The sequence below is a fragment of the Poecilia formosa genome, unplaced genomic scaffold, assembly GCF_000485575.1.
Source record: "Poecilia formosa unplaced genomic scaffold, Poecilia_formosa-5.1.2 Scaffold847, whole genome shotgun sequence".
NCBI classification, from domain to species: Eukaryota; Metazoa; Chordata; class Actinopteri; order Cyprinodontiformes; family Poeciliidae; genus Poecilia; species Poecilia formosa.
The window spans coordinates 68,888-78,902 of record NW_006800786.1 but is presented as its reverse complement, the minus strand read 5'-3'; the positions used below and the strand labels follow the sequence as shown (position 1 = coordinate 78,902).

The window sequence follows — 10,015 nt, the reverse complement described above, 5'->3', positions numbered from 1 at the left end:
TTTTGCGTTCCCTTGCAATACTTTTGCGTTCCCTCGCAATAATCTACTGATCAGTTCATGCGGCATAATTGAATACTGTAAGCCTTTCTTGCGGTGGCCGCCGTACGTTCTGCTTTAATATAAAGTTATGTAAAGTTTTTCCATTAATGTTAATATCTCGTTGTGAAATATCTGACGTTTTATATCTTTTTCTTTAGTATAGAAAGGCACCACAAACATATGACATAAACAGAAACTTTCCGTAAGTATGAAAGAAATAAAAATACATCCAAACTATTTGGACTACTCCTGAGTTATTATCGTGGGTAATCAGTCATCTGATTGTGTCTCCGTTGTGTTCGCAGTCTGAATGGTTTAAATGGCGGTTTTGACACCTGGGTGGTGGGTGTGTTGATGTGGGCGTGACTGTCATCAAGTATGAATGGGAAAGAATGGACCTTACCACAGGGGCCGCGTTTCATTGGCTAATGCCCATTTCACGTCACAGAGCAGCTATCACATGCGTGACCGTCCCACAAACACAAGCCACAGTAGTAAACACATGCTAATGTACATTGTGGACTAGCAGACCGGCAGAAAGTTTTTGCGTCAGGACTCGAAAAAGAATGGTTCTCCACTGCCAGTGGGGAATCTGTAGTATTAGTGGAACTAAAATTCACAGATTTCCAAAATCTGAAACGGAAAGCCTTGCTTGGATCAAAGCTTGTGGACGACCGCATTTGCAGCTCAACCGTCGTAGGATCAATAAGAACAAAGGAGTGTGTGCTGGTGTAAGTATTATTGCTTTGCTTTCTTAGTGTTTAGTGAATGACAAAAAGAAAGTCAATAATTAATACACCCATTATGAAAACCTTTTAGCTAAGAACAGCATAATGGCAGTACCGATACAACTTCTACACCTTGAAGCCTGTCTGTTACACAGTCTTACGTTAGCTGAACAGATCAATATGCAATGTGTACCGTATCAGACATGCATTAAAAATTTTATGTTACCTGAAAAGGCTTTTTACTAAACTGCAATCGTGTTAGCCACGCTAGCACCGAGTACAGTGTGTCAGGCCTAGGCACACTCAAACATTTGCCAACAACAGAAATCACTGATTTCAAAAGTAACCCTCAAAACCATGAATGCCCGACTTACCCAGCCTCGCAAGAACAATAGGCATCAGTGATCTTGTCCACAGCTAATATTTATGCTGAGGGTGTGAGGATCTGCTGTTTTCCTCATCGACCGGCAGCATTTCGCTGTGACGCGCACAATGTTGGAGGCATCGCGTTGCTCAAACATCTTTATGTCGTCCAAAAAAGATATGAACTTGTTGGTTCCCCTGTCCATTNTTTCTCTCCTGTTGCTAGTTTTATTTTATCGTTTGTATTGACGCTCACCACCAGTAATCTTCACTCATGCCATTCACCTGCTGCGTCGCCTAATCATGTGTTTCACCAGATCTGCCACTATAAGCTCTTGATTTTTCACTGTTTAGCGCCGGATTCTCTGATCCTGATTCACATTTAGTTCGTTACTCCGTTCTATGAGAATCTTCAGAGTTTTGCGCAACGTGCATGTCGTTTTTTTTCCTACCCCCCTACGGTGCGGAGCGGTTGGGAAACGTATCGATGGAGAAAAGCAGACTGACGTAAGCCTTTTAAAACAACAGAAATAATTCAGGTATTCTGATGATTAAAATTCAATAGTGCTGTAGTACCTTTTCATACCGGATTACTTACAGCACCAATGTTAACTCGTGGTGTCACCCATGGAGAGATTTCTTTATTTAACTTAGTTCATTTTTCTGAGATACACGGGTTGGGTATCGTGATCTTAGTCATTACATGTTTATAAGAGCGATATTCCGTTGTCCTTCCATGGAAGAGTGCAGCATCCAGACGGACAATAAAACACTTTATACAAGTTGCTGCTTTGACACAACAGCACTGGCAAAACATATTTACAAAAATCCTCAATAAAACATAAAATATTTGAAAATCAGACACCAGACAAGTGAATCACAGCAACGTCATCAGCCGGTTGCTTTAACCTTTTAAAAAGTTATATACAAAATGCACTGGAACACATGCTGAATTGTACACAATTCCCGGAGCCCAGAAACTGATGTGCTGAATGTATTCTTGTTTTGAACAGAATAAACCTGCCCCACTGCTGCAAAACACCCTGGGTCCTTGTCTGCTGGTTCCTTTTACCAATTACACACAACGCAGAGTACGCACCACAGATGAGTCAGATGATGGCGGCTACATTTTCAACATTTAGACTACACATACATTTTATTTAGACCTATAATAGTCTTATCGGTTTTAAATATATCTATTTAGACCTTGTTTAGATTAATTTGCAACAACAAAAATGGTTGTAGTAGTTAATTAAAATGTGAATAATGTAACTGGCTATCATTTCAAACCCTAAGTAGTTTTTTTTTATGGCATATGGTCCTTAGAGGTTTATCCTTTCTTGCCTGTGAGTGAAGAAAGCGATGGTGAGATCTTGTAGTATACATCCTCATTTAATCTTAATGCTCTAATATTTCATGCATCTCAAGGCCTCCTTTGTAATCTGCCGCTGCAGCACTTTTTTGGACAGTATTTGAATTATGTGCCTGAAGGCCATTCTCTGATTCAGGCAGGAAGCAGTTGTCCCATTGAAAAGAAATAGGGGTCACTTGTCATAATGGTGGAACCCTTCTGTGCTAAATGGATGCTAAGATTAGCTCTTTTGAGAAAAGGATGAGTCATTATAATGTCTGTGCAAAGTAACGCAACCGGCCGTTCGACATTTAAGTAGACAGCGCTGTGATTTCAGCAACAATAGAGCTGGAACTCCTGAGGGAGGGACATTTGAATGGCAAATGTCACCAAGGAAAGATTTTTTCCACTGCACATTCTAATTGGATTTTACTCCCGTTTTTCCTGGCGTAAAAACGGGAGTTTTTCTCCTTTTGCTTTTCAAAGATGCATTAACTGCTTCTCCATGAAATGTTAATTGCATTGCTGCAAGTAAGAAAACATGAGAGGAAGCTGCCGAGACGCGGCTGCCATTTCAGGGCCATTGAGTCACTTTCCCTGGGAAGCGGCTTGACGAGCAAACACAAACTTCCTGCTGTGGCCATATGCTTGGCTGGCTGCCATTCTGTCTACAAAATAAAGAACTGCAGTAGGCATCTATGAAGAAGGATGGTTCTACTACTGGCATGAGCCTTAAATATTTACTTTGAAACACTATACAATCTTTGTTTTTTTCTCACCATATGTAATTAATTAAGTTTTAGGAAGATGGAATTTCTCCCCCGTCCACAGAAAATGGTTTTTATACCAGCTGATTCTTTCCTTGGCCTTTTTGTTTTGAAGTGCAGAGAATAAAGACCTAACTTTGTAATTCTAGAATGTATGCAGCACCAATGTTAACTCTATAAACATTGGTTTATAGCATCTTGTATATAACTTTAAAAAAAAAAATCCCCCCTACCGGTCAGTTACACCGGCTGATGACTTTGCTGTGATTCCCTTGTCTGGTGTCTGATTTTCAAATATTTTGTTTTATTGAGCCCAAAATGGTGCATGTTGGAATCATTTTAGATTTTAATTTGACCTTGGATGATGGTGTGTGGATGGTTGTTTTCTTGTCTGTTGCTGGTTTCCTGCCTGCTGATTGCCAAAGAACCGAACAGAACACCAGGTTCCTGTGGATTCTCATTTCAAAGACACTCCAGTTTTTTTCAAACATAAAGGTGATGTAAATGTAAGTGTTTAGAGTTGTTTTTGAAACAATCATTACATTTGATGTGTAATGTTGACAAAATGGAATGTTGTTGACTCCGTTTCTATAACTTTGTATTTTTGTGTTTTTATGATGTGAAGCACGTTGACATGCCTTGTTGCTGAAATGTGCTATGTAAATAAAATTTGATTTGATTTTGATTTAAAAAGCCTTTACCCCATGGTGTGTAAATACCAGTTTTCTATGACAGAGAAAAGTGTTGCATCTGTTAGATGGAACATGATCACATTCCTAATTGTGAGAGACCAGACTCAAACGAAGACAAAAAATGTTCAAAGTAGAAAAAGTCTCGGTTTTAATTCTTCAAAAAATTGTTGACAAAACATTAAGATTTAAAGCAAGAATAAATAACAAATTTGGATCCAAATTAACTGAGGTCAAGTGAACACAAACAAAACTGACCTCCCAAACAAAGAACAAAGGCTGCTTAAATAGGGGTGGAGAAACCTAAATTTACCACTTGAGGGAGGAAATTTGTAGATGGTTTCGCCCAGGTTCCTCCACCAGCTGGTTCCTATAAGCGGCACCTCAAACAAAAATAAGTATAAATGAACCATTCAGACAGACATTAACTAAAGTGTGCACCCATTAGAAAATATATGTCTAAATGAAATAACAAACTATACTAATAAAGAAATAAATACTAAATACTAAATACTATGTGGTGGTGGTAGGAGCTTCCACCACACACTCCCCCTCCTCTGAAGGCTCGCTGGTACAGCGGGACAAGTAGTCAGCAGTAATGTTCTGTCTGCCAGGGATGTGATGCACCTCAAACTTGTAGGGCTGCATGGCCAGGTACCAGCGGGTTATTCGATTATTGGTGTCCTTCATCTTCTGTAGCCATTTTAAAGCTTTGTGGTCAGTTTCCAAAATGAATTGTCTCCCCAGGAGATAATAGCGAAGCGAATCCAAAGCCCACTTTATAGCCAGACATTCCTTCTCTATTGTGGAATAACGGGTTTCTCTAGGAAACAGCTTACGGCTGATGAAGGCGATTGGATGCCGATCATTTGGAGAACCCTGAAGCAGCACAGCCCCAAGACCTTTATCTGCTGCATCGGCTTGTAAAATAAACTCCTGCTGGAAGTCAGGGCAATGGAGCACAATATATTTACTTAAGGCCTGCTGAATATCTCTGAATGCTTGCTTAGCTTCTTCAGACCACTGTAGGATATTTGGGCCCCGAAGACTGGTCATGTCTGTAAGAAGAGAAGCTCTTGCAGAGTAATTAGGAATAAATTTGTGATACCAACCAGACTTACCCAAGAAAGATTTAAGCTGTTTTCTTGTCTGGGGAAGGGGGCAGGACTGGATGGCTTCAATTTTTTTAATTTGTGGCTTCACCAATCCTGCTCCGATGACAAAGGCCAGATACTCTTTTTCCTTCTTTGCTATGGCACATTTGGCTGGGTTCACCGTCAATCCTGCTTTCTGGAGACCTTCAAAGACCACTTGCAGATGTTGCAGGTGTTCTTCCCAGGAGCTGCTGTAAACAATGATGTCATCCAAATATGCACAGGCAAAATGTGAAAATTCATTGAGTACCTCATCCATCAGATGTTGAAATGTGGCAGGGGCCCCATGCCCCATCCCCATCCAAACAGCATCACTCTAAAGTGGTAAAGGCCCCATGGTGTTCTGAAAGCCGTCAGCTCTTTGGACCTGGAGGAGAGTGGTACCTGCCAATATCCTTTGGAAAGGTCAATGGTGGTGAGATATCTTGCTTTGTCTAGCTTCCCAATAAGATCGATTTGTGGTGTTGGATAAGAATCGAATTTTGAGACTGAATTTAAATAGCGAAAATCAATGCAAAACCTTATTGTTCCATCTTTCTTAGGGACAAGAACAATTGGATTGCACCACTCGCTTTGGGATGCCTCAATAATCCCAAGGGAAAGCATTAACTCAACTTCCCTTTTTAATGGTTCAAGAAGTCTCTCAGGTATATGATAACTGAGTTGTTTTGGTACAGAATCCGCTTTTAAGGCAATGTCATGAGTTATAACGTTGGTATATCCTGGATTGTCCTGGAACACAGTCGACGGACAAACAGTCCTCACTTCTGACTGTTGTTTTTCTGACAGATGAGCCAAACTGGAACAGGCAAATATTGCTCCTCAGATTCTTCATCATCCACGCTCCGGATGTAAAAGGAGGCAGGTTTCTCTTGGCCCCGGGACACCCATTGTTTCAGCAGGTTCACATGGAGAATGCGAGTAGGGTGGCTTTTACCTGGAACAGAGACTTTGTATGTTGTTGGTCCCATTTTCTCCAGTACCTCATAAGGTCCTTGCCACTTGGCCAGTAGCTTGCTGTCCTCTGAAGGGAGCATAACCAGCACTTTCTAGCCTGGCTCGAATCCTCTCTCCCGTGCTGCAGAGTCATACCAGGTCTTCTGTTTGTGCTGAGAAGTCTTCATGTGCTCCCGAGCCAGGTTTGTCATCTTCTCCCTCATCTGGAGCACATAAGACACAACATTTAAAGGTTCTTTGTTAGTTCGTCCCCCCTCCCACAGCTCCTTTAGAACTGTCAGGGGTCCCCTCACTTCATGGCCAAATAACAGCTCAAAGGGAGAAAACCCAGTGGAGGCCTGTATGCAAACAGGATATATGGAAGCCATTGGTCCCAGTCAGAGCCGGTTTCACTCACAAATTTCGTAACATCTGTTTAAGTGTTTGATTAAACCGCTCGGTGAGACCATCTGTTTGTGGATGACAAGGTGTTGTTCTCAGACCTTTAATTCCCAGCAACTGATACACATATTTGAGCAGCTTGGACATAAAATTGGTGCTCTGGTCAGTCAGTATTTCCTGAGGAAAGCCAACTCTAGAAAAAAATTGCACCAAACAGAATGCAACATTCTTTGCTTTGACAACCTTCAAGGGGAAAACTTCTGGGTATTTAGTTGTATAATCCACAATCACCAGCATAAACCGGTTACCTGTTTTGCTCTTTTCAACTGGGCCCACTATGTCCATACCCAATCGTTGAAATGGTGTACTCAGAACTGGAAGAGGTTGGAGNGGCCAATATGCTGAAGTGGCCCTCGGTGAAATTGAGTTTGACACCCCTGCTTTAAGTGAACAAATTATGTATTTGCCCAAGTGTAAATATACACTTACTCAAATGTATATTTAAAAGATATTTAAAACATCTGTCAAAGATATTTAATGTTTATTATAAAATATAGAATATAGAAAAATATTTTTTTTAAAAATTCACTTAACGCTTCTTTAAATTATTAATTTCAGTATGTTTTACATTACATCTCAGTGTATATTTTAGGCTAATAAAGTATGCCTTTTTTATTTCCTTTTTTATACCAGGTGAACCCCGTTGAGATCCAGATCTCATTTTCAAGAGGGACCTGGGCAGATGTCTGCAACATGCAGCAAACTTGTTACAAAGTAAAACTAATTAATACATATGCACAAGTATGTCTTTTTAGGCACCTGAAAAGTAAGCTTTTTTAGGTGCCTTAATAATCTTTTACTATTTTTGTTAAAATTGCAGAGAATAAAAAAATAATAATCCTGATGTAATGCTGTTTAACAAAGTACCCAATCCATTTTCAGATGTATGAGCTATAAGTCAACGGCATTAGCACCAGTTCATACTCCAGACCAGATGGTGGCGGTATCGCACACTTTCGTGTTTTTTGAAAAACGCCATAAAAAGAAGGAAAACCTTTAAAGCCAGTAACTACAGAGCCCTCCAGGGGACATGGAAATTTTTTTTTCTTTTGCGTTCCCTTGCAATACTTTTGCGTTCCCTCGCAATAATCTACTGATCAGTTCATGCGGCATAATTGAATACTGTAAGCCTTTCTTGCGGTGGCCGCCGTACGTTCTGCTTTAATATAAAGTTATGTAAAGTTTTTCCATTAATGTTAATATCTCGTTGTGAAATANTTTTGCGTTCCCTTGCAATACTTTTGCGTTCCCTCGCAATAATCTACTGATCAGTTCATGCGGCATAATTGAATACTGTAAGCCTTTCTTGCGGTGGCCGCCGTACGTTCTGCTTTAATATAAAGTTATGTAAAGTTTTTCCATTAATGTTAATATCTCGTTGTGAAATAGCTGACGTTTTATATCTTTTTCTTTAGTATAGGAATGCACCACAAACATATGACATAAACAGAAACTTTCCGTAAGTAGGAAATAAATAAAAATACATCCAAACTATTTGGACTACTCCTGAGTTATTATCGTAGGTAATCAGTCATCTGATTGTGTCTCCGTTGTGTTTGTAGTCTGAATGGTTTAAATGGCTGCTTTCAGTGCCGTTCCATCTTAGCCTTAACAGACATAAACATGCAGTAAATAAATCGATTGTCAATCAGTCTTTTGCACCAAAGAGTTAATAATAATAAACACGTTTTCACTGAGGTTCTGTAAGAGTCATATGAATGAAATAAGTAATTATTGATATGACAGGAGCAGCGGTTTTGACACCTGGGTGGTGGATGTGTCGATGTGGGCGTGACTGTCATCAAGTATGAATGGGAAAGAATGGACCTTACCACAGGGGCCGCGTTTCATTGGCAAATGCCCATTTCACGTCTGCCGGTCTGTGGACTAGCAGACCGGCAGAAAGTTTTTGTGTCAGGACTCGAAAAAGAATGGTTCTCCACTGTCAAGAAAACTGGCATGAACTTGTGAGATCTCTCTAGGTACACGCAGAAAGCAGGATAAAAGCCTGAGGAATAACAGTGATCTTGTGTATTGATTTAAGGATGATTAAAGAAAAGAAATACAAAATACATATGTGTGTAATAGTTGGAATGATTGAGGTTTTGTGATTACGATGTCTGTAATGAATAATTGAAATATATAATCTGTATTCTGTATTCATGATCTGTAATAACAGTGACAGCTTAATTGTTGTATGATTTTGTTTGTATTCATGATCTGTAATAACAGTAACAACTTGATTGTTGTATGATTTCAAATAATGACAAAACAAGTTGATTATGTTTCATGACACATTATAAGAGGACTGTAGGTTTGAGTACATGAAAAGGAAAAAAGGACGGTGTCATAGGCAGTGCACTGAGCTGGGCGGAGGCCCCAGGACAACTCCTAAAAAGGCAATGACTGCCAAATAACCAACAGGAGAAAAAAGAGAAGTATTGGACAAGAGTTGCAACAGTCAGACAAGAATAATTTGGGTATTTCCAAATTCGGGGTGGAGTGGAGTTTGGGGAAGATGGGTGATTTCCGATGAAATAATCGAGAAGGATGAGTCATGAGACCTCTCCCATACACAACNAACTCAGAAATAGTCCAAATAGTTTGGATGTATTTTTATTTCTTTCCTACTTACGGAAAGTTGCTGTTTATATCATAGGTTTGTGGTGCCTTTCTATACTAAAGAAAGATATAAAATGTCTGATATTTCACAACGAGATATTAACATTCATGAAAAAAAGTTACAGAACCTTGTATTAAAGCAGAAAGTACGACGGCCACCGTAAAAAAGGCTTACAGTATTAAATTATGCCTCGCAATAATCAGTAGATTATAGATAGATAATAATCTACTGATAGACAATCAGTAGATTATTGCGAGAGAACGCAAAATCTTTTGCAAGGGGATGCAAAAGTTTTGCGAGGGAATGCAAAAGAAAAAAAAAAATTCCCCATGTCCCCTGGAGGGCTCCGTAGTATCGTACAAACATACTTACATTTGTGAAAGTACATTTTAAGTGTACTAACTGTTAAGTGTACTACCTATAAATATATCTGAAGTATACTTGTACCAATTTCGAAATACACTTTTAATAAATATATTACATAAAAGTATACTTTAAGTGAACAAAATATATATTTGCCCAAGTGTAAATATACACTTGCTCAAGTATATTTAAAATATATTTAAAATATATTTTGTGTATATTTTAAAATATATGCTCAAAATAGAATTTTTTATATTCACTTAACACTACTTAAAATTATTAATTTCAGTATGTTTTAAATTACATCTCAGTGTAAATTTTAGGCTAATGCCTTTTATTTTTTTTTATTTTCTTTATTTAACCGTGTGGACCCCATTGAGATTCAGATCTCATTTTCAAGAGTGACCTGGGCAGAAGTCTGCCATACGCAGCAACCTGATTACAAAATAAAACTAATTAATACATATGCAGAAGTATGTTTTTAGGCATCTATAAAGTACTTTTCATGTAATTTTTAGGCATACTTTTTAATTACCTACA

At 38.9% G+C, this 10,015-nt stretch overlaps 1 protein-coding gene across 1 annotated transcript in view; it reads left to right on the top strand.

Moving 5' to 3' along the window:
• The window catches only part of LOC107834916 (zinc finger CCHC domain-containing protein 3), a 24,105-nt gene extending 15,743 nt beyond the window's left edge, over window positions 1-8,362 (top strand). The window contains exons 2-4 of the mRNA XM_016666928.1: window positions 7,407-7,412; window positions 8,179-8,191; window positions 8,308-8,362. Coding sequence (XP_016522414.1) covers window positions 7,407-7,412; window positions 8,179-8,186 — 14 coding nt within the window. The 3' untranslated portion in view covers window positions 8,187-8,191; window positions 8,308-8,362. The remainder of the gene's footprint in view (window positions 1-7,406; window positions 7,413-8,178; window positions 8,192-8,307) is intronic.
• Window positions 8,363-10,015: the final 1,653 nt, after the last annotated feature.